The 22,085-nt window shown below is 56.2% G+C and overlaps 4 protein-coding genes across 10 annotated transcripts in view; 2 read left to right on the top strand and 2 right to left on the bottom strand.

Annotated features, from left to right (window-relative positions):
* Nucleotides 1-2,567, bottom strand: part of TLCD3B (TLC domain containing 3B) — a 31,124-nt gene extending 28,557 nt beyond the window's left edge. For all 5 annotated transcript variants that reach the window (XM_043914663.1, XM_043914666.1, XM_043914668.1 and 2 more), the window contains exon 1: nucleotides 2,406-2,567. The gene's annotated coding sequence lies outside the window, so the exon portion shown is untranslated. The remainder of the gene's footprint in view (nucleotides 1-2,405) is intronic.
* Nucleotides 241-6,126, top strand: ALDOA (aldolase, fructose-bisphosphate A). 3 transcript variants are annotated; one of them, XM_043914671.1, is made up of 9 exons: nucleotides 241-259; nucleotides 2,999-3,125; nucleotides 3,216-3,427; nucleotides 4,301-4,355; nucleotides 4,486-4,646; nucleotides 4,978-5,061; nucleotides 5,195-5,369; nucleotides 5,534-5,733; nucleotides 5,823-6,126. In XM_043914671.1, exons 2-9 carry the CDS (start codon nucleotides 3,014-3,016, stop codon nucleotides 5,916-5,918), a joined length of 1,095 nt encoding a protein of 364 aa, XP_043770606.1. In that variant the 5' UTR covers nucleotides 241-259; nucleotides 2,999-3,013; the 3' UTR covers nucleotides 5,919-6,126. The 3 variants fall into 3 exon arrangements, with proteins under 3 accessions (XP_043770606.1, XP_043770604.1, XP_043770605.1); XM_043914669.1 differs by lacking the exon at nucleotides 241-259 and adding an exon at nucleotides 415-549; XM_043914670.1 differs by lacking the exon at nucleotides 241-259 and adding an exon at nucleotides 1,379-1,638.
* Nucleotides 6,127-8,509: 2,383 nt separating this feature from the next.
* On the top strand, nucleotides 8,510-16,718 carry PPP4C (protein phosphatase 4 catalytic subunit). Its single transcript, XM_043914662.1, has 9 exons — nucleotides 8,510-8,669; nucleotides 8,903-9,065; nucleotides 12,679-12,730; nucleotides 13,682-13,732; nucleotides 13,949-14,050; nucleotides 14,622-14,795; nucleotides 14,885-15,011; nucleotides 15,988-16,177; nucleotides 16,268-16,718. The coding sequence occupies exons 2-9, from the start codon at nucleotides 8,968-8,970 to the stop codon at nucleotides 16,395-16,397; spliced, it is 924 nt and encodes a 307-aa protein (XP_043770597.1). The 5' UTR covers nucleotides 8,510-8,669; nucleotides 8,903-8,967; the 3' UTR covers nucleotides 16,398-16,718.
* A 416-nt stretch (nucleotides 16,719-17,134) lies between these two features.
* On the bottom strand, nucleotides 17,135-21,652 carry TBX6 (T-box transcription factor 6). The gene is made up of 8 exons (XM_043914661.1): nucleotides 21,081-21,652; nucleotides 20,757-20,994; nucleotides 19,598-19,865; nucleotides 19,371-19,517; nucleotides 19,206-19,276; nucleotides 18,110-18,183; nucleotides 17,847-18,030; nucleotides 17,135-17,750 (listed from the first exon to the last, which is right to left on the bottom strand). The coding sequence occupies exons 1-8, from the start codon at nucleotides 21,196-21,198 to the stop codon at nucleotides 17,537-17,539; spliced, it is 1,314 nt and encodes a 437-aa protein (XP_043770596.1). The 5' UTR covers nucleotides 21,199-21,652; the 3' UTR covers nucleotides 17,135-17,536.
* Nucleotides 21,653-22,085: the final 433 nt, after the last annotated feature.

Genomic DNA, 22,085 nt, shown 5'->3' with positions numbered 1-22,085 from the left:
TGAGCCTTGACTATCAGGGTGTAGGGTTACCCCAGGCACACCCTGTCCATGGACTCTTGGTTATTTTGAGGTGTGAGTGTAGTGCCTGCCTGTGCTCTGCCTCTGAAGAATCTGAGGAGGAGGCAGGGAAGGCCAGAGGTCTGAGTCCCCTTACCCCTCCTTCCTTCCTCACAGATCGCTGTCCAGAGATTTATTTCTCTTGACAGCCTGTTGAGGGCCTCAGTCTGGATTTCCAAGGAAGAAATCTCTGAAGTACCCGGTGAGTGGGCAGGGGGCCCTCCCCCCACCCGGAAAAAGGCAGGCCCACAAGCTTCTTCCCCATCCTTCACTTTAGGCCCCACGCTGGCCTGAATGTCAGGGGCTTCAGGTTTCCCTAAATATAGGTCCCTGCCAGGAGATCTGTGGCGAGCAAAGGGCAGGGGTCACTGGAGAAGGTCGTGAACATCGGCTGGGGGGAGGGCGGGAGCTGCCTTATAACCCAGCCCGGGCGGGGCCTGGCTCACTCGCTGCTGACCAGGCTCGCCCGCGCCTTTGGCTTCCTCCTCACAGGTGGGCTCCAGTCGGACGGAGCGGGGTTGGGGTTGGGCTGAAGGCTCCGAGATTTAGGAGGGGAGACCTGGCCGGTAGGATGGGCAGGCTCGGAAAGGATCTGGGAGGCCGACAGCCGGGGGACGGATTTGATTTTGGAGAGGAAAGTCGGCGCCAGGGAGTTTTCCAAGGACTCTGGCCCCACATCCCCAGACTTGCTCGGCCTGAGCGGCGGCCCGAGCGGGTTCCCGCCTGGTCCCGCTTCCGCGGGCGGGCGCGTGCGCATTCGCGGGCCACGTTGGCTCTCCGGGTCCCGGGAGCCTGACCTGCCGGGATGGAGCGCGGACGCGGCGGGGATACCCGCCGGCCGGGACACCCGGAACCGCTGCCGGCTTGCGCTCCGGGAGCCTGCCCGCGCCGCCCTCTCCTGCGCCCGGGCGGGCAGTCGCCGAGCCCCAGGATTCGGTTACAATGGAACACTCGCTGCCTCACCGCCACCGGAAGCTGGGGCTGCCCCGGGCCGCCCGATGGGCCTGCGGGAGGGAAGCTGAACCTCGCTGTTTTCGGGCTCAGCCACCCGCTTTTCCTCGGACCCCACCCCATTCCCATCTCCTCCGGGGCCCAAAAATCGGCTGAGTCACGGCGCCCCGAAGCACGCCAGGCCGAGGGGAGGGGGGTCGGGGGAGGAGAGGAGGGAGGGGAGGGCGCCTGCGACCCGCGGGATGTGGCCCTAGTCACGTCCGAGGGGGAACGAGGGGGAAGGACTCGGGTTCTCGCTGCACAGTCCCCGCCCAAGCGCCGCCTCCCGGCTTCGCCTTTCGGGGGCGGCCTTTCGCACATTTCCTCGCCTGCCATTGGACGCCGGGGCGCCTCCGGCCCCCTGAAAAGGGAAAAACCCGGCGGGGGGCGGAGCGGTGCCTTTATAAGGCCGGGCACCACCTCCTGCCCGCCCGCCTCCGCGCCCCACCTCAGGAGTAGAATAGGCTGCGTTCCTCTTGGAACGCGCCGCGGAACCAGAGTCCTGGTGACGAGTGCCGCGTTCGCCCCCTCGGTCCACTCCGCCTGCCCTCCACCGCTGCGCCCCGCCAGCCCGCCCCTCTCCGGTGCCAGGTGAGCGCCCCTCGCCACGTGCGAAGGTCAGGGAAGGGGTCGTGGAGAAGGATCCCGGGGGCAGAGGCGGGTCGGGCGTCCGCAAGGAGCGCCCCCCAACCCGGCCCTAACATCTTCCTCCTCCGCCACCACCCACACGTTTGCTCCCAGCCCGGACTCCCCGACTCTTCCAGCGTGAACTCCCTGGGTTTGCTGCGCAACGCAGCGACCGCTCCGCGCGCTGAGTCACACCGGGGAGGAAGGAAGCCGGGCGAGATGGAGGGCCATTCCCCGCTCCCTTTTTCTTGTTAAGACTCTGGGTGCAAAGATGATGGCCCCTTTGCCTCTGCAGGGATCCTAGGAGGCATCGAGGGGTGGGAGCCAGCTCGTTTACTGCCTCAGGGTTCCCGAAAGCGGGTGGTTGGTCCCTGTCCTGGGAGACGGGGGCCCCTGGCCAGGAGGGGAAACCCCTTGGCAGCGCATGATGCCCCGTTAACACTTTCCCTATCTTTCCTTATCGGGTGACCTTGATTCTGAGCCTGGAACAGCTGCAGCCGCGGAGCAGACAGGAGCATTTTCAGGGGAAGGGGTGGGGCGTTTGCCTCTCCTCCACGTTCTCTTACCCCGTGTGAGCAGTGAGGACAAACCTCACTCCTTTCCTCCACCCCGGGCTAGGCTTCCTCCGCCGCCCTTTTCTGGGCTTCTGAGGACCACCCCCTTCACCACCACCTTTTTCCTAACACCTTCCTCCTAACACCCTCCCCCCACCTTGGGGGGAGCAGCCTGACCTTGGGTGTCCTTGAGGCGATGGAGCCTGGGCCAGCCCTGGGATCTCCGGTGGATTGGAAGGAACACTCCTATCGCAGCCAGAGATCTGAGTTCTTATCTCAGATCAGGCCCTTGGGTTGCTGTGTGGCTTGAAACACAGCTTTTTCCCCTTCTCTGGCTTCTTTCAGATGAGGACGTTGGGCCTTCTGCCTTCCGCACAACTTCTCATTCCAAAATACTCCGTTTGGTTTTGCTTCCAGGCAAGGTGACCCCCATGGCACAGCGCAAGCCAGAAGGGTCCGGCTTCCACATGACCTGCCTGTCCATGGCTCTGGCCTATTCCTTTAGGCCAGATGCCAATATACAGCCCCACCCTCAGCTGGGTAACACCCAGAAACAAACCGAGTTAGGAAAGGTACAGGAGGCAGGCCTAGTACAAGGAAGCTGGGTGTAAGGGAGAGCCTGGGGCAGGAAGTGCCCCGAGACCTGCCGGGAGTGGGGCAGGGGAGGTAGGGAGCCTTTCCCCTGACCTCCAGGCAAGGGGCCCTGCTGGTTGGGAGATCAGGGGAAGACTCCACTAACTAGCCCTCCCCCATGTGTCTTCTCCGCCCAGGAACTGACAGGCACCATGCCCCACCAATACCCAGCACTCACTCCGGAGCAGAAGAAGGAGCTCTGTGACATCGCTCACCGGATTGTGGCTCCGGGCAAGGGCATCCTGGCTGCAGATGAGTCCACCGGTGCGGGCAGGGCACAAGGGGAGGAGGGTCCAGGGGTGGGGTTGAGGGGCTGACTGACCCCCGTAATCCCCATGTGATGCTTTCCTCCAGGGAGCATTGCCAAGCGACTGCAGTCCATTGGTACCGAGAACACGGAGGAGAACCGGCGCTTCTACCGCCAACTGCTGCTGACCGCCGACGACCGCGTGAATCCCTGCATTGGGGGCGTCATCCTCTTCCACGAGACGCTCTACCAGAAGGCCGATGATGGGCGTCCCTTCCCCCAAGTTATCAAAGCCAAGGGCGGCGTCGTGGGCATCAAGGTGAGGGGGCCAGGCCTTGGGGTGGGAAATGTGAGAAGGATGTGCGTGTGCTAAGTCACTTCAGTCATGTCCGACTCTTTGCAACCCTATGGACCGTAGCCCACAGCCGCCTCTGTCCATGGAATTCTCCAGGCGAGAATACTGGAGTGGGTTATCCTGTCCTCCTCCAGGCGATCTTTCCAACCCAGGGATCGAACCTGCTGCGCCTCTTATGTCTCCTGCGTTGGCAGGCGGGTTCTTTACCACTGCCACCACCTGGGAAGCCCAGTGAGATGGATGAGGGGCAAGGAAATCCAGGATAACAGGCAGGGGTCGGGTTGGGGATGAACTGGGTGGAGAGACTTGGGTGGAGTCTGCCCCGATCACCTCCAAATTGTGTGTAAGAAGCCAGTAACTTATGGGACTTGCTTGGCATTTTAATCCTTGTGATTTTAAAAGCCACATGTTATGCCATTGAAAAACCAGAAGCTCAAGGCCATGAAGTGTTTTGCTCACACTTAGTAAATGGTAGAGTTCAAGCTGTCTGCGTGTATCTTGCCTCTTGGGACCAGATACCATGGCTAAGTGAAACACTGGCAAACCAGGAAGGATACTTGAGAGATGAAGTAAAGCTGGGACAGGGTGGGGCTACAGAGGAGAAAAAGACTCTAGAGCAAGAGTTTTTTTGTTGTTTTTTAAATACTATTTATCTGGCTGCACTGGGTCTTAGTTGCGACACACAGAATCTTCGCTCCTCATTGCGGAACACAAGTTCTTTAGTTGCGGCAAGCAAACTTGGTTGTGGCGTGTGAGATCTAGTTCCCTGATCAAAGATTGAGAAAAGGGCACCAGAGACTACTTCCCATCCTATCTTGTTGCTCTCCACTCCCGCAGGTAGACAAAGGTGTGGTACCCCTGGCAGGAACAAATGGCGAGACGACCACCCAAGGTGAGAGCCACTTAGCTCCTGGCCCTACTGACCAGCCCACCCTGGTCAGCACCCCTCTGGGTGCCCGGGCCATGTGGGAGCCACCTGCCCCCTCCGCTGGCAGGCTCTGACCCCTCCGTCCCCTCTTCAGGGCTGGATGGGCTGTCGGAGCGCTGTGCCCAGTATAAGAAGGACGGAGCTGACTTTGCCAAGTGGCGTTGTGTGCTGAAGATCGGGGAACACACCCCTTCTTCCCTCGCCATCATGGAAAACGCCAACGTCCTGGCCCGTTATGCCAGCATCTGCCAGCAGGTGGGCCCGTAGGTTCCCAGCAGGCCACGTCCCACCTATTCCATTCCAGTGTATCAGATGGCCTACCACCCATCTGCCAGCTTAGCCCACTCTGAATCCTCACCAAGCTCCAGGCTTGGGTTCATCAAGGGCTCTGTGAGCAGAAGGGCAGAATAGGGATTATGTGGGTGGATCTGTGGAGAAGGCTAATCTCCTCCAATCTGTTTTGAATCGGGAGGGCTGTGGAGCCAGGAGTCGTGGAGATAAGATCTTGGCACAAATAGCTGTGGAGGGCTGGAGGTGGGGCTCTGGGTTAGGAGGCCTCATTGCTACCCTGTCCCTCACCCCACAGAATGGCATTGTGCCCATCGTGGAGCCCGAGATCCTTCCTGATGGGGACCATGACTTGAAACGTTGTCAGTATGTAACCGAGAAGGTAGGTGGCCTGCCTGCCTGGGCAGTGAGGTGGGCTAGGGAGCTGGGTCGGGGCCCCTGGGGGTGACCCTTGTCCCCCCAACTCCACCTCACCCCACTTCCACCTCACCCCACTTTGGTCCACCCTGCTGTAGGTGCTGGCTGCTGTCTACAAGGCTCTGAGTGACCATCACATCTACCTGGAAGGCACCTTGCTGAAGCCCAATATGGTAACCCCAGGCCACGCCTGCACCCAGAAATATTCTCACGAGGAGATTGCCATGGCAACTGTCACGGCGCTGCGCCGCACAGTGCCCCCTGCTGTCCCTGGTGAGACCCATTCCTCATCTTGACCTCTGGGAGGTAGATGAACTTACCCGTGATCCTTGTGCCCCTGTGGTCTTGATTTCCAGGTCAGCTTCTAGGGCCTCCTTCCAATCCCCTGGGTTGCTTGACTACAACCCCTCCCCCCATGTCACCCCCTCATTCTACAGGGATCACCTTCCTATCCGGAGGCCAGAGTGAGGAGGAGGCATCCATCAACCTCAACGCCATCAACAAGTGCCCCCTGCTGAAGCCATGGGCCCTGACCTTCTCTTATGGCCGAGCCCTGCAGGCCTCTGCCCTGAAGGCCTGGGGTGGAAAGAAGGAGAACCTGAAGGCTGCCCAGGAAGAATACGTCAAGCGAGCCCTGGTAAGGATGGGGCAGGAGGCGGGCAGGGTGCTGGGGTGGACGGGATTCCGAGAAGGGACCTTCTCACTCTGGCTCCTCTCCCCTCTTAGGCCAACAGCCTTGCCTGCCAAGGAAAGTACACCCCAAGTGGTAAGGCAGGGGCTGCAGCCAGCGAGTCCCTCTTCATCTCTAACCACGCCTACTAAGCCGATGTGTTCTAAGGCTGCCCCCTCAACACTCCAGGCTCCGTCCCCTCCCACACTCACTCTTGAAGAGAGGGGGCTTCATCTGGGGCTCCAGGCTGCTCTTTGCCGTCACCCTTGCCTCCTTGTGACATTGGTGCCTGGTGTTGTCTCTGTACGCTAACTCCACCGTTTCCAGCCTACTGCCAATAAACAGCTATTTAAGGGGGAATCTGGTGTCCATGTCTGGTCTCTAGGGCAGGGGAGGCCTGGGAGAGGTGGCAGAGCCCAGAGAAGAAAGAGCCCTTGCTTTATGTTCTTCTTTCTGGAGCAGAAAAGTAGGTGAAGGAGATGGACTCCTTTAGTATTGTGTTTGATCCTTACCCGGGGCTTCATGAGAAAAGCTTGTGGATTTTCTTCCAACCACACAGTGCTCTGCTCCTTCAACCAACCAGCAGCATCTGATAAGGCCTTTACAGTTAGGAAGTGTGTGTGTAACTGCCATTCTTAGGAGGTTGCAGCCTCAGCCTCAGTTTTAGGCCCAGAACTTACAGGTATAGAAGGCCCCTGTGACATACACACAAAAAAACAGCCACTGACAAAAAGTAAGCTGTAAACTGGGCAACATGATAAGTATTCTATAGCAGTAGGCTATTATTCCCAGTTCCTCCTTAAGACATCTTGCTGGGAAATTTATTGATTGAAACAAGATTATGAATGCATATCCTTAATCTATACTGTTGAGCTCATCAGTCTTCCCATCTTTAAAAGGAGAAGGGATTAGGCTGACTTCTGAGCTGTGGAACCCCTTGAAGAACCTGAGATCCCAACACCCACATCAACAACACAGACACACAAATGTGTACAAACAGAACTGTGGAGCTCAGGTTCCAGTTTAAGAACTGAACCTCTGTGGCTTCTGCATTCAATGCAGCCAGAATGAGGGTCCTGCACTTACTCTATGTCATGCCTGGAACGCTCCCCCATTCACCCATGCTGTGGAGTACAGTAACGACACCAGATCTTTTCAGGTATTAAAGATTCTAGTCATAGCCAGGGACTGCATTAGTCCTGCCACTGCCCAAATTTCCTGATGTGAACCCTTTCCTGTCTGAGCTCCACTTTAGAGGAAGAAAAAACATTTTCATCTTTCTGATCTCTGGATCTACTGAATCCCTATAGTCATCAGAATAGAAGCCTAGCACCTCCTGGGAGTTAAGAACTTTGTCCTTTCCCCTTCTCTGAACATTTGCATCTGTTGCCCCTATCCAAAACCGAACTGTATCTAGTGTTCCTTCAAATTGGCCGGCCTCACTACTGTACCTAGACTCACTCAGCTCTCTGTGAAAAGGCCTGAAGTAAAGCAAATAAAAATTGAGGGTCCATAGAAGATAGCAAAAAGGACATTCCAAAAGGCCTCTGGCACCAAGAAGTTTGTTTAAAGACCAGTCACTTCTGCCTGCAGCAAGAAACTAGGGAAGCAGAGGACTTCAAATGCCAGTTTAGGGTGTTTTTATAAAGTTCATAACGACAATGTGAATGCCAGAAAGAATAAGTGGCAGAAGGAGAAGAAATTAGAACTCAGGTCACAGCTTCCTGGGTTCAAATCAACTTTGATTCAAACTCAAAGTTCTTAGCTATGCAACTGTGAACAAGTTACTTAACCTCTTTTAGCCAGTTTCCCTCTCAAAAAAACAACACAACTGCAGACAATAAGCAGCTGAGTTCAAGGGACCATTCTGGAATCAGGGAGGTCATGCTGACTGAGGTATATGCTTGGTGTGGGGAAGGTGAAGTCCTTTTGGCTTCTAATTTCAGAGGTTCCCCAGGGCAGAGATTTCTCTGGGACCCTGGAAAGAGACTGGAATTCCTTCACTCACTGAACAAATAACTTCTGTATGCCAACTGGGTCCAGCCTTGTTCAAAGTAAGCACTGGGCTCCAAGTGTGAAAAAAAGTGAAGTTGCTCGTGTCTGACTCCATGTCATGTGCAACCCCATGGGCTGTATAGCCTACCAGGCTCCTCCGTCCATGGGATTTTTCGGGCAAGAATACTGGAGTGGGTTGCCATTTCCTCCTCCAGATCTTCCCCACCCAGTGATCGAACCCAGGTCTCCCGCATTGTAGACAGATGCTTTACCGCTTTACCGTTTGACTGCGAACAGGACCAAGTTCCATCTCTCACGGGTTGTGATGGGGGAAAGTGAAAGTGTTAGTAGCTCAGTCGTGTCCAACTCTGCGACCCCATACACTGTAGCCCACCAGGCTCCTCCATAAGATTTCTCAGGCAAGAATACTGGAGTTGGGATTCCCCAGGGGATCTTCCCAACCCAGGGATCGAACCAAGGTCTCCTGCATTGCAAGCAGATTCTTTACCACTTAGCCACTAGGGATCAGTACTGGGAGAGGTCCATTAAAACAGGTATAAACAAAATCTTGTAACCTAAAGCTACAAGGCGGTGCCCTGGCTCACTGAGTTTGATGTCCTTATCAGCCTTCCCGGTGCCAATCGGCTTAGCCTACAATCACTTCCGCCCGCTAGTTGCCGACATCCGGTTCCTTGGGCTTATTTCCCTTCTTAGGCTTGAGGGGGTGGGGTAAGGGCGCGGCGCAGGAGGGGAGTGCGTGTATGACGCCACATCCGGCTTGGGGCGGAACTGGTATCCCGCTGCTTCCGCGGCGGGGCCGGAAGTAGAAGCGGTGGTGGCGGCGGCCCAAAGCGAAGGGAAGGAGGAAGAGAGGGAGCCCGAGAGCCAGAGCCGGAGACGCCGCGGCGGTAATCGTCGGAGAACCCTCTAGGCCACCGTCCCCAGCGCGGGCTCGCGGAGTTCGACGGGAGTTAGCGGGGGGCGGCCCGGGCTGCGGGACGCTGGGGGCCCCGGGGCCGATGTGAGGGGAGGCGGGAGTTGGGGGTGGGGGGCCGGGCCAGCTCCAGAATCCAGTTGCCCCCGCTGACCCGGCGCCCCCTAGGGACACTCTGATCCGCGGGTTCATCTTCGCCTTTCCCAGGAGACCCCTGTGCGGTGCGGAGGGGGCGGCGGCCCCGGCTCTGACCCGCGCCGGGGGGGTGGGCCATGGCGGAGATAAGCGACCTGGACCGGCAGATCGAGCAGCTACGGCGCTGCGAGCTCATCAAGGAGAGTGAAGTCAAAGCCCTGTGCGCTAAAGCCAGGTGAGCCCGGTGGCTCCGTGGAAGAGAGAGTTGGGGTTCCGGCCTGGGATAAACCCAGCTGAAAACTTTGGGCCTGGCTCATCTTGGAAGCTTTCCAAAGAGGAGCAGAATAGGGCCTCTTCCCTCGAGGAGCTACCAGCCTGGTGGGTGAAGACAGACCTGGATAAAGACACTTGAAGTATTAGATGATGTGCTTTCAGTGGAGTGAAGTATAGAAAATACTTAAGAAGTTCAGGGGAACAACCCTGTCTGGGGGGCAATAGAGAATGTCTCTTGGAGAAACTGAACTTGGGGATAGACCTCGAAGAATAAGATGATAAAAGGAGGTGTCAGCAAGAACAGGAGTTCAAGGCAGGAAAGCTAAAGCCTCTGTGGTTTGTAGTATTCTTTGAATTCCAGTAACAACCCTAAAAGGTGGGTGGAATTGATCCCATCTTACTGGTGAGGACTCTTATATTCAACAGTTAAAGGATGGATCCTAAAGCCAGTTTTCCGTGTCCTATCCCTTTTCGGGCCATAATGCAAGAAAGTGGAATTGGATTATTCATATTGATTGTGGGAGCCTAAGAAATAGTAGTAAATAAACCAGAGGATAAATAAGGTGTGAATGGAGGCCCAACTAAGGGTTCTGTGGGAAGTAGGATGAGGTAGTGGTTAAGAGCCAGGCTTTGGAATGTGACGGCCCTGGGTTGGAGTCAGCTTTACCACCTTCTAGCCGTGTTGGTGATCTTGAGGTCTCTGAGATTGTTTCTTCCTCTGGAGATAATAAAGCAAGATAATAGTATTTCCTAAGATGATTGTGAAGAGTAAGTTGGTGCTTGGAATGTGCTTAGGCTTTGGTTAAATGTCAGTGCTAGACAAACATTAGGTGTTATTGTTCCTACTTTGTGGGAAGAGAGCAGTGCTGATAAGGGCAGAAGTTACTAGAAAAGGTGGCCTTGAAAGCTGAAAGTAATTTGGAGAGCTAGTGGGGGCAGGCCCACTGAGGAAGGGCATTCACAGCAGGAGGAGAACGGGGATAGATCTCTGAGGGTTGTGGGCAGCTGTGAGGAGACCAGTTACCTGCCTCCTGAGGAACTGTCTGTGGCTTCTACACACTGGAGAACTGTGCAGAAAGGGTCAGCAGATTTACCTCACATTTTTTTTTTTTGAACAACAGACCCGTTGTTCACCTGGGCTTATACTGGCAAAGACCTTATGTCCATTTCTTTCCCACAGCAGTCTTACAAAGTTGAAATAATTTTCCCCATTTACAGAATAGGAAGCCGTGACTCCTTGAAGCCTAGTGATTTGACTGAGGCCACTGATAAAGTGGCCATTGGGCTCTCTGTTTGACTTTGCCCCACAAAGACCTGTCACCGCCAGGCAGGGCCTGTGTGGGTTTGGTGAACATGCAGGGCCCCCTTTTAAATGCTCGCCTGTGATCCTTCATGTTTTGCCAGCTCAAGATTTCCCTGACCAGACCAGCCCCTAGATGTTTTCAGATATCCCTGCTCCCTCAGTCTTCATTGGCATTTTTTTAGGAACTTAAACCCGTTGTTGCCTGGCACTATTCTTCTTCCTGTAAGTTTCGTGCCCCTCACAAGGCCTGGAAACAGCATGGCAGTGATGATAGCTAATGCTTGGACAGTGTGGGATTTTCAGAACAACAGAAGTTATGTGTTCAGTTTTCATTGCTCTTTGCAGCCCTGTGCAGTGGGCAGGGCAGAGGTGAGTATTTCACAAAAGAGGAAACTGAGCCTCTTACCCCTGGTCTCATAGCTGATCGGAGGGGAAGCTGGTTTTGGATCCAGGTCTTTGTCCTCCACGCTCACTGATAGCCCAGCAGACATTTAGACTCTGTGAATGGCAGCAGGGGGCTACTGAGGAGTGGGAGGGCCCTGTCCAGCTCATGAGATGGAGCTTGGAGGAACTCGGCTCGGGCCTGAGGTGGCCACTGTTATCCCAGGCCCAGTCTGGAAGAGACCCAACTCAAGCATCTGGCCATGGCTTCCTGGAGACCCACCAGGGCCCCAGGCTGAGGCTGGTGGTGTCAAGAACTTTCGCTTGCCCAGTGGATACCGAGACTCGATACCTTGAAAGTGCAAAGGCCTGGGAGCTGCATTTGTTCCCATTAAAAACATCAGCAGTTGAGAACAGCAGAGGGTTTTGAATGAGGTGGTCTTTAGGATGAAGTATAGCTTTGTCACCTGTAAATGGTATGGCCCTGGTCCAGTCACTCTTGTGTTTCCACGTCTTTGAAATTCTTGCAGAGCTCAGATGAGATTCTGCATATCCAGAGACAGCATCTCTAATTCTTTGGTCAGTGGTCAGCAGTGAAGGTGAGCAAGTGTGAGCCCTCAGAGGGCTGGTACAGGGGCCTTGCTGGCACTGAGGCAGGTTTTGACCAAGTCTGTGGAAGGGGCTGGTGTAAAGTCTCAGGAGATTGGTTCTCTGAGTTCCCAGCCACCTTCCAGCTTTGTGACCTGGATCCTGCCCCTTTTCTCTCTCAACCTCGGTTTCTTTGTCAGATGAGGATGGAAAGAACCTCCCAAGTCAGTTGGAAAAGTATTGTAAGCAGTGGTGTGAGGATGTTCGGTACAAGATGCAGGACAGGTGGGAGAGCCTGGCTGCTCTCTGGCCCCTTGGATCACCACCAGCGGCTCTTCCCATTCCTGGAAACCAGGGCACACCTCCCTGGAGCCGCCTTAATTCCGCAGCACACCCTGAGCCCAGGGAGCTCCTGGTATGGTGGGAAGGGACTGGCCGAGAGAGTGAGGGCTGAGCAGGTGCCTCCCACATCAGACTCGCTTGATAAGAGCCAGACCCCAGAGCAGGCAGCCTTGGTTCAGTTCCTGTCTGTGTGACCACAGCCAGTTTCTTCATCTGAGCCATGGGAATCATCATAGCACCTGCCTTTGAGGGTGCTGGTTTGAGTGCCCACATCATCCATGCAGAACTCTTTAAGTACTGACCTGGCACATGGTGTGAACTGCAATGTCCTCGGCTCCTGTGAGCGTCAAGGACGAAATCTAGAAGCACAGCACTACTTAACGTCGGGTGTCCTTAACAGACAGTGATTTCCATGTCACACTCGTTCAGATAGAAGTAGATCACACTGCAAGGAGAGGGAGCACAGAGTCCTCGCTTCCTCTGAATGACAGAAGAGTGGCAACAGCATATCGCTTTGAAGGTAGATCTGATGGCTGGCCTGCCCAGGGCACCACCCTTGTGCCTAAGAACATTCCAGGGGAAGAAGGCCCCTGGGGTGGGGAGAGAGGGGCTGTAAGAGCCCAGCCAAGGCACTGTGTGGACAGGAGGAGGAGCTCTGTCTTCTGGGAGTAAGTGCCGGATGTGTGAAAGGGAGCAGCCAGGAGGGTCAAGGCCAGGAAAGTCCCAGACTCCTTGGGAAGGCCTTAGATGCTGAACAAGAGTTGGGGCTTTGGCCTGTTGACTGTGGGGAACCACAGAAGGGTCTCGAACTGGGGGACTGTGGTCAGCCTTGCCTGGGGTAATTGTATACTTCCGACTTGCCCCGTGGAGGTTCAAGCCTCATCCTCTCTTCCCCTGCAGAAAAGGTCAGAAATTAGGTTGGGCTGGCCCGGCTCTGATAACTTTGGTCTTCTGTCTCCAGAGAGATCTTGGTGGAGGAGAGCAACGTGCAGAGGGTGGACTCTCCAGTCACAGTGAGTACCCACCGTCCCTCCACAGCCTAGCTTGGTCTTTTAGGCCCGTGGACATTCTCCTTAGTCTTGGGGGCTCCAGGGTCTACCCCTCATCCCTGGGAGCCCCATCTTGAAGAGAGCCTTGCTAGAAGAAATGGCGGTTGTGGGCATGGTCTTTGGAGTCACTGGAGGGATGCTCTTGGCCTGGGCAGAAGGACTCTTAATTTGGTGAGTGAGTGAACTCCACGTGTTCCAGTGTGTTACTAGTGACTCTATTCTGGGTGCCTGGAGGGGAGTAGGCAGAGGAGGGGGCCAAGTCCTCTGGGAGCTGCAGGTCTAGCTGGAAAGAATTTGCTCTAGCTCTTGCCCACAGAATAGTTGGCACTCAGAGTGGGATGGGGGCATTAGGGTGGGAGAGTAGATTTTAACTCTGGGAAGCAGAGGCTTTCAATCAAAGGAAGATCTCCTGGAAGAGGAAATGGCAACCAGCTCCAGTATTCTTACCTGGAAAATTCCGCAGACAGAGGAGCCTGGTGTGCTGTAGTCCACGGGGTTGCAAGGAGTCGGGCATGACTGAGCACGTGCGCACACGTGCATGCATGTACTCACACACACTTTCTCTTTTGGCTTAGCCGAGACTGATAAGGATCTTCTAAAGCAGGGACTTCCAGGCGGCTCTTGCCCTCTGAGATGGCCCACATTCTGTCTGTGGAGTGTATTTCTCTAAATAAATCCATTTCTTAACCATGAATAAATGAAGCCAAGGCTTCCCCAGCGGTCCAGTAGTTAAGACTCTGTGCTTCCACTGCAGGAGTTGTGGGCTTGTGGGTTTAATCCTTGGTGGGAACTAAGATCCCGTGTGCCATGCAATGAGGCCAAAATTTAAAAAAAGTAAAGCAGTAGGGTGTTTTTGAAGGACAGCCCCTGGCAGCACAGGCTTTCAGACTGAGTTCTGACTTTTCTCATTTCCAGGTATGTGGTGACATCCATGGACAATTCTATGACCTCAAGGAGCTGTTCAGAGTGAGTGTGGGGAAATGCCAGGAAAGGTGACCCAGGGGATGGCTGCAAGACCCCTTTAGTTGAGAGTGGAAACTTTGGTGAGTGGGTTGGGGATCAGAGGCCTCTAGTTAGGTAGGTTCATTGTGAAAGAAGTGCCTCGACTTGGCTGGAGATGGGCCACTACAGTGAGTTGGGGAGAGTTTAGGACCAAGCTGAACCTTCTTTCTCCCTCCCCAGGTGGGTGGCGATGTCCCTGAGACTAACTACCTCTTCATGGGGGACTTTGTGGATCGTGGTTTCTACAGCGTCGAAACGTTTCTCCTGCTGCTGGCACTTAAGGTGGGACCCCCCTGGCTTCTGGAGCCAAGACCTGCGTCACCTCTGGCCTGACCTGCCTGCATCCTTTCTGCCCTCATCTCTTGCCCCACCTGCCCCCAACTCTTGAGCTGTGCTGCTGTTGATGGACCGTTTCGGCTTGGGTGGTCAGGCAGCTTTCCTTGACTTGGAGGCATCTGATGAAACTAAGGTGGGGGTGGCATCGTAGCGGGAGGGAAGAGAGGCTCACCCTGTTCAGAAAGTGGCATGGAGTATCCGTTGGTGGGAGAGAGGTTGTAAGGGGCCAGATGACAAGCTGTGCTAAATGTTTTGTAAGGGCTTGGTCTGCACCTGGTGGATGAAGGAGGGACCATTAGGTTTGTAGTTGAAGTGGGGGGATGGGAGGGAGTGTGAGAGGGTCCAGCTTTGCATCCTCTGGAGGAGGGATGGGGATCCTGTGAGGTGAGTGTGACACGGTTCATGCAGAGATGATCGGAATCTGGACCGGAGCAGTGGTGATGAGGGTGGAGCGGGGCTGGCAGACATGAGGATATGGAGGAGGGAGGGACAGGCCCTGCATGGTGACTGCCTCCAGGTTCGCTATCCTGACCGCATCACCCTGATCCGGGGCAACCACGAGAGCCGTCAGATCACCCAGGTCTACGGCTTCTATGACGAGTGTCTGCGCAAGTACGGCTCGGTGACCGTGTGGCGCTACTGCACTGAGATCTTTGACTACCTCAGCCTGTCGGCCATCATAGATGGCAAGGTAGGCCCGCCGCGCGGCTCCCTGGGGACGGGAGGGACGGGAGGGCTGGGAGAGGCGCCAGGTCTCAGCCGGTCTTGCTCTCCCCGAAGATCTTCTGTGTGCACGGGGGGCTCTCCCCCTCCATCCAGACGCTGGACCAGATCCGGACAATTGACCGAAAGCAAGAGGTGCCCCACGACGGGCCCATGTGTGACCTGCTCTGGTCCGACCCTGAAGGTGAGGGCAAGAGCTCTGCTCTTAGTTTGGTGAGTGACCGAGGGGGTCCTGTGGTTAGAGCAGGTGCCTGGAAGGGATGGCCCCGGGCAGGTGAGTTTGGGGCAGAGAGGGGCTGGTCTTCACTGGCATTGGTGCTTGATGGCCAGTGGGCTGGCATCCTCTATGAGGAGCGGGGATGGGGGTAGCTGGGTGCTTTGAGCTGGGGGTGGGGGAGGGGGAGGTGTACGTCATACCTCAGGAGCTTGTTGAAAGTGAGTCATCGACTTCCTGAATGTGAAGGGACTGCTGCAAGGATCAGGCTCCCAGAATGATAGCCCCCAGAACTTGCCTGCCAATGCAGGAGATGTAAGAGATGCAGGTTCAATCCCTGGGTCGGGAAGATCCCCTGGAGGAGGCCGTGGCAACCCACTCCAGTATTCTTGCCTGGAGAATCCCAAGGACAGGGGAGCCTGGTGGGCTACAGTCCATGGGGTGACAAAGTCAGACAACTGGAGTGACTTAGCACGCACACACAAGCACCCCTCATGTCGTGGGCATCAGCTGGTATGGAGCATCGCTGAGATGAGAGCCAAGCCTCGCAGTACCAGTCTGGGGCTCTTGTGCTGTGACACCAGCCTCCGCTCCCTCTCTGCCCTGTCCCTACCTCCCCGCCGGCTGGGCTGCCCTGAGTCACAGGTGCCGTCCCAGCGTGCTTACTGTCAGCACCTCCTTTCACTCTTGTGTGGACCTGTTTGTACAGTAAATTAGACGGTCACTCTGATGATCAGGTGGCTCCAACTATCAGGAAATTCTTTCTTCTTTGGAGCGTATCCACTTCAGAATCTGCTGTCCTGTCCCGAGGCTTCCTCAGAATACCTTTGGGCCTTGTGCTGTTGCTGCACAGGCCTCCCTGACGGGGGGAGGCAGGCTGTTCCGTGAAGGGCAGTGGGCGGCCCTGAGAAGACCCCCTCACCATCCCTTCCCTCGTTTGCCTCAGACACCACAGGCTGGGGCGTGAGCCCCCGTGGGGCTGGCTACCTGTTTGGCAGTGACGTGGTGGCCCAGTTCAACGCAGCCAACGACATTGACATGATCTGCCGTGCTCACCAACTGGTGATGGAAGGTTACAAGTGGCACTTCAACGAGACTGTACTCACTGTGTGGTCAGCACCCAACTACTGCTACCGGTGAGCTGCCTGGGCTGGGGAGGTTGAGGTAGGGATCTAGGCTGAGCCATTCTGTTAACACTGCTGCCCCCACCTTCCCCCCGACTTCAGCTGTGGGAATGTGGCAGCCATCTTGGAGCTGGACGAGCATCTCCAGAAAGATTTCATCATCTTCGAGGCTGCTCCCCAAGAGACACGGGGCATCCCCTCCAAAAAGCCCGTGGCCGACTACTTCCTGTGACCCCTTCGGCCCTGCCCCTCTCCGGCCCCCGGACCACTGTGACTCTGCCCTCTTCAGACGGAGGCTGGGCATGGGGGGACTGTCCCCGGCTTTGCTCTCCCTGCGAAAGAGGGCACTTCGAGGGTGAGGACTTTTCTGGAGAGGCTGGGAGCCTCAGTTCCATGCTCCTCCCATCTCCCCACTTGAACCATGAAGTTTCCAATAATTTTTGGTTTTCTTTTTTTCCTTCTCTCTTTTTTTTTTTTTTGTTTGTTTTTAGATAAAAATTTTGAGAAAAACAAAAAAAAAAAGAAAAAAATTCTAATAAAAGAAGAAAAATGGTCTTTGGGTTGGTGTCAGAATTGACTGAGGATGAGCAGTGGTACCAGCCTGGGACCTGGGATTCATGTCAGGACTCTGATGGCCCAGAACCCTAATCCTGCCAGCAAGGTGAGGCTCAGGCCAGTCAGCTTGCCCAGAGCCTCCTGGTCCCCATCCAGTGACAGTGATCACTCCTGGGGGCTTCCTGAGTGCCAGGGAGAGGGCTGGGTTCTCGGGCAGCCCCATTTAATTCTCAGAATGGCATGTCAAGACAGATTCCTCCATCTTCCTGAAGAGGAAGCAGACCCTGAGCATTGACTTAGATGCACAAGGTCAAGCAGCTGGAAATGACAAGTCTCAATTGGGGCCTGCGTCTCCTCACAAAACCTCTGCTCACCCAGCCCCACTCAGGGCCAAAGACCATTAGCCCAGTGTTCCCAGAGCACTGATGTCTTTAGAGTTTTATTAACAAAAATACTCTGGACCTGAGAACAGACCCGTGTGGCTCGCCCTGGGGAGGGGGTAGGACTTGCAGAGCCCAAGGGTGAGGCTGAGGGTGGGAGTGCTGGTCCCAGGCCCCATTTGGCCGGCAGAGCCCCTTCCATTCACACCGAGGTGAGAGCCTGGAAGGGGAAGCTGGCCCCAGCTGGACTCCCAGCAGCTTAGCCAGAGCTTTGAAGCCAGAGGGGGGTGGGAGCGAAATCAAAGTGTGAAGTGGGGTGGGGGAGGCCCAAGGCAGCCATTTGGTGTGGGGGAGGGGGTAGTGGAAGTGAGGGGGCAACAGACCTGGGGGAAGGGAACTGGAAGATGGGGAGGGAGGCAGGGGGCTTAGCAAAGGCTCAGTACATTGGTTTGGAGCCCACATCCAGGTAAGCCCCAGGCCCAGGGTAGGGCAGGGGGAAGGGGCCCCCTTGGAGGAAGTGCGAGGCAAAGGATGCTGGGGGTGCTGCTGCTGGATATCCTGAGCCTGCTGGTCCGGGCTGCAGCTCCAGGAAGGCGGCTGAATAGGGGGCTGGGCGCCCAGAGTCTGGAGCCTCCGGGAAGCTGGGATTCCTGAAGAGCGGAGAGGTATCAGAACAGGGGAGAGGGGACTCCCCACCCCCTGGCCCAGCCTGGAATAGCCCAGCCCTGTGCCCTTGACCCACTCACCTGGTTGGAAGGTGACTGGGGGCCCCGTGGAAAGCGGCAGGGTGCAACAGGTAGGCCTCAGCACTGGGGCCACTGCAGGGCGGAGCTGGGGCACGGACAGCTTCCTCAGGCACTGGGGCCTGCTCGGGATCTGACTCCCGAACATCCCCACCCAGTGTGGAGTCACAGGGACCACCTGGAGCATCTGGGGAGACAGAAGGGCCAGAGCGGATTGAGGATCGGCATCTCAGGCCTGGTCCCATCACCTCTGGAACGACACTCACCTCCACTCCCATAGGCCGCTGTGGCTGCTGGCTCTGGGCCCCGCAGTTTCCTCTTCACACGGGCGTCTCGCTCCCTGGGGGACAGTGATGATGATGGTGATGATGATAATGGTGATGATGATGGTAGTAATGGCACTTACCAGGTGCCAGGCACTTCACCCAGGGACCCTATCAGGTATGTGCCATTATTATACCCATTTTACAGAAGAAGGAATGGAAGGCCAGAGAATTAAATGACTAGAAAACAGCAGCTGTTTAGTTACTAAGTCGTGTCGGACTCTTGCGACCCCATGGTCTGTAGCCCGCCAGGCTCCTCTGTCCATGGGATTGCCCAGGCAAGAATACTGAAGTGTGTTGCCATGTCCTTCTCCAGGTGAATCTTCCCGATCCGGGGATCAAATTCACGTTTCCTGCATTAGCAGGCAGGTTCTTTCCACTGGGCTACCCTGATAACTTGTCAAGAGTGATACTGTTATATTCATCAGGGTGATCCTTGAGTTAATATCTATCTCTTCTGGCTGATTTTAAGTGTCTTGAGGGCAAGGGCCAGCTCTGAGGGGGTAGGGTTAGTTAGAAGAAGCTAATGTCCTAACCAAACCTTTACAGCCCACCATAATTTGGCTCCCTATTACCCCTCTCATTCCATACCAGCCATACTGTAGTATGCTCCTACCTCAGGCCCCTGGCATGTTCCCAGATATTCACATGGTTCCCTTTCATGCTTCCTCCAAGTCTTCTCAAATGTCCTCTTAGTGAGGCCTTTCCAGGATTCATCTCTCCAGTCCTGATCTTCCTTGCTTTCTTTTCTCTATAGAACTTATCCCTAACATATTTATTTCTCTTGTTTACTTGTCTGCTCTGCCCACTAGAGTATCAGTTGCACGAGGGCAGGGGCTTTGGTTTGTTCTGTTCACTGCTGCATCTTCACTTCCTAGAACTGTGCCCGGCACAGAAACAGGTGCTAAATAAGTATTTGTCAGATCAGTGAGTGACAACACGTGTTTACTTACATTGGGTTCCAGGAGTCCAGTACAGTGCCCGGCACACAATCAGTAAACGTTTGATGACAATGACTGAATGAGTGAATGATGCCCACCTCTTACAGTTTCGGCCGTTCTCCCGGAAGCCCTTGGCAAAGGGGTTGGCTGCAATCTTCAGTTGCGTGATCTGGGTGGGCAGGGGAGGGGATGCCGCACACCCAGAGTCAAGACTCCTGCAGCCAGAGCAGGGTGGTGCCACCCGCTCCATCAGGATCACTCACCCGTGGGTTCTGGTAGGCTGTCACGGAGATGAACGTGGTCTCCGGGAAGCGGAAGGAGGCAACGCCCCCCCAGTGTTGGCTGCAGAGCTGGGCGGCCCGCACCAAGTGTATGCGGGGCTGATACTTATGCATGGAGTGCAAGATCAGCTGGGAGGGAAGAAAGAGGAGTGACTCCCTACCCTGGTCCCAGCCCAACCCTCATCGGGGGGTCCCAGTCTGGGCCTCACGTGGCCATGGGGGTCCAGCGTGCTGTTGGTGAGCTTGACTCGGTGGAAAGACACAGGCTGCCGCATCCAGTGGGCTCCAGTGGCAGGGGAGTCCGGGTGAATGTAAACACGGTCAGGCAGGCGGGGCTCTGCCTTGCCGCTGGGCTCCCAGCGCCGGCCCTGCCAGCGGTAGCGAGCCCCATCCACCGGAACCACGTCCAGAAGAAACAGGTAGCGGGCCTCGGGGTCCAGGCCAGTTACTGATACTCGGCAAGCAGGGAACATGCGCCTGGATGGGGGAAGGGACCAGAGCGTCCTGGAGCTATCCACTAGTCGGGGGTGAGCACAGCAGCAGCAAGGCGGCATAGCCACTGGCTCATCCAGTCACAGAGACTCGAGGAACGTGGAATCAGAACTCAGAAGGCAGGATCTTAGCTGTAAACCTGTCTCATCCCATTTTACAGATGAGAAACAGGACAGACAGGTCAGGTGATGTGACCAGAGTCACACAGCAGGGTAGGAGCAGAGTCTGGACCCCTAACCCCTCAAACTCCACTTGCAGAAGCAGGAGTGACACACCTTTCCCCCAGAAATCTTGCCAGGAGCCTTCTGCTCCCTACCCTGCTCTTGCTTCATCTTCAGCACCAGAATCTACAGCTGCTGGACAAACTTGCTTCAAAGAAAATAAAAAGAGGACTCACGTGCTAGTGCCTGAGCCCCTAGGCTAGAGAAAGACCCACTGACCATACTGACCATATCCCTGCCTCCAAGGTGACCCCAGAACTAGTCACATACTGACCCCTGATCCTGGCCAGACTTCCCTGGTGCTGGTCAGTGGCTGACCCTTGATCCCCATTATAGTCTGAATCCTGAATCTAGGTGCAGACTGACCCCTCATCTAGGCCACATACTAACTTATAGCCCAGTCAGACTTTCTGTTCCTAGCCCAGAAAGATCTAGGACCCTTGCCATAGGTTAGTCCCTAAACCAGCCAGACTCCACAGACTGACCCTTGACCCTTGCCACAGAATGACCCCTGACCCAGGCCACAGTCACACTCTGAACTCAGGCACAGCTCTAGCCCCCTTAGAAATCCTCACACCAGCCCCATCACCAGGAGCTCTGCCCTTCCCGCACCAGGAACACACTGGGTTCTCTGACCCTGGCCCAGCCCCCTCACCTCCCAGCTTTGGTGATGATCATCTCTGTTCCCACGGAGTTGAACTCTTTCCACAGCTCCCGGTTCTCCAGGCTCAGGCTGACTCCAGGGAGTGAATGAAGGCCCTCTGGGGCTGAAGGGGGTGGCGGCTCAGTGCCCAGGGCTGGGGGCAGTGGGGGTAGAGGTGGGGGAGCAGCCAGAGTTCGGGGAGCAGCCTCAATCCCAGAGAGGAAGCAATCCAGTTTGGGAGTGTCCAGATCTGGAGATGGGAAGAGAATGAGGGGCCAGCTGAGGGCCACAGCCCCCACCCCAATTCCTACACCGAGCTCAGTTCTCTCTGCTCACCAGGGTAGCGGTAGCCCTCTGCCAGGGAAGGCGGGAAGCTGGAATCTGCCCCAGGCTGGGGGGGTCCAAGGCGGTAGCCAGTCCCCAGGGAGGGGTACAACTCTCGTGGGTGGTACATGGAGTAGTCCTGTCTGGCCTCGGGACACGCTGCCTACAGTGCCCCAGTGCTGAGAGATGCCCCCTTTATAGCTCACAGCTCAGCCCCTTCCAGACCCAGGATCACAGCCCCTCCCCTCTTTGGGGCCCTGGAGTTAGGCTGGGGTGGAGACCCCTGGGGCCTGGAAGGGGTCCAAGAGGGGGCCGGATACCTGGGTACCCTCCCCTCCTCCCCTCCCCCCCAGGCTTCATTAGCCCCGACCCCCTGCCCCCTCATTACATAATTAACTCCTCGGCCTGATTGATCCCCGGGGCTCGACAGGGACGCAGTTTGGCGCTTCCGGCCAGCTGGTCCCCGTTCCCACGGGGGGAGCCCCAGCTAGGGATAAGCTACTGAGGGGCGGGGCCTGGACCATGGGATGGAGCCTGGAGTCCTGGGGCAGACCTTGGCGCTCCAGACTTCTCTGGCAGGTGACCCCCCCCCCCCCCCCCCCCGCCCCTTCACTTGGAGGACGAGACTTGGAGGGAGGAGGCATGACTGGAGGGAAGGAGCAGGGCTGGAGGCACGCGGCCTGAGCTTATTGTTACGCGGGGCACTGGAGACCCCGAGGAGTCCGCAGCCGAGGCCTGAAGGCTGGAGTCCTTCCTGGCTCCCATTCTCTAAAACCTCCAGCCTCGGCCAAGTCTCAAAAGTTTAGAGACGCTCACAGCTCGACGGTCTCTGACCGCGGACTCCCGAGTTTCCCAGAAGGTCCCGCGTTGGGGAACACTCGGAACTACACTTCCCAGCAGGCCGAGCGCCGACGTACGGCGCGAAGGGGACAGGCGGATGCCGCTGGGGCCGCTGGGAGCTGTAGTTGAGACGAGGTGGGCTGTCTCAACCGCGACGCGGTTGCCTCCCAGGAGAGC

This window comes from Cervus elaphus, chromosome 10 (assembly GCF_910594005.1).
Source record: "Cervus elaphus chromosome 10, mCerEla1.1, whole genome shotgun sequence".
Classification (NCBI taxonomy): Eukaryota; Metazoa; Chordata; class Mammalia; order Artiodactyla; family Cervidae; genus Cervus; species Cervus elaphus.
The sequence above is the reverse complement of the archived record's forward strand: the minus strand, read 5'-3'. Positions and strand labels throughout refer to the sequence as shown.

Excerpts from the sequence above, each read along its gene's own strand:
- ALDOA (XM_043914671.1), top strand. The coding sequence starts at position 3,014 with ATGCCCCACCAATACCCAGCACTCACTCCGGAGCAGAAGAAGGAGCTC. Across the intron at positions 3,428-4,300 it reads GCGGCGTCGTGGGCATCAAG|GTAGACAAAGGTGTGGTACC; the intron begins GTGAGGGGGCCA and ends CCACTCCCGCAG. Across the intron at positions 4,356-4,485 it reads TGGCGAGACGACCACCCAAG|GGCTGGATGGGCTGTCGGAG; the intron begins GTGAGAGCCACT and ends TCCCCTCTTCAG.
- PPP4C (XM_043914662.1), top strand. The coding sequence starts at position 8,968 with ATGGCGGAGATAAGCGACCTGGACCGGCAGATCGAGCAGCTACGGCGC. Across the intron at positions 14,796-14,884 it reads CGGCCATCATAGATGGCAAG|ATCTTCTGTGTGCACGGGGG; the intron begins GTAGGCCCGCCG and ends CTCTCCCCGAAG. Across the intron at positions 16,178-16,267 it reads GCACCCAACTACTGCTACCG|CTGTGGGAATGTGGCAGCCA; the intron begins GTGAGCTGCCTG and ends CCCCGACTTCAG.
- TBX6 (XM_043914661.1), bottom strand. The coding sequence starts at position 21,198 with ATGTACCACCCACGAGAGTTGTACCCCTCCCTGGGGACTGGCTACCGC. Across the intron at positions 19,277-19,370 it reads CAGCCTACCAGAACCCACGG|ATCACGCAACTGAAGATTGC; the intron begins GTGAGTGATCCT and ends CTGCCCACCCAG. Across the intron at positions 18,184-19,205 it reads AACGGCCGAAACTGTAAGAG|GGAGCGAGACGCCCGTGTGA; the intron begins GTGGGCATCATT and ends ACTGTCCCCCAG.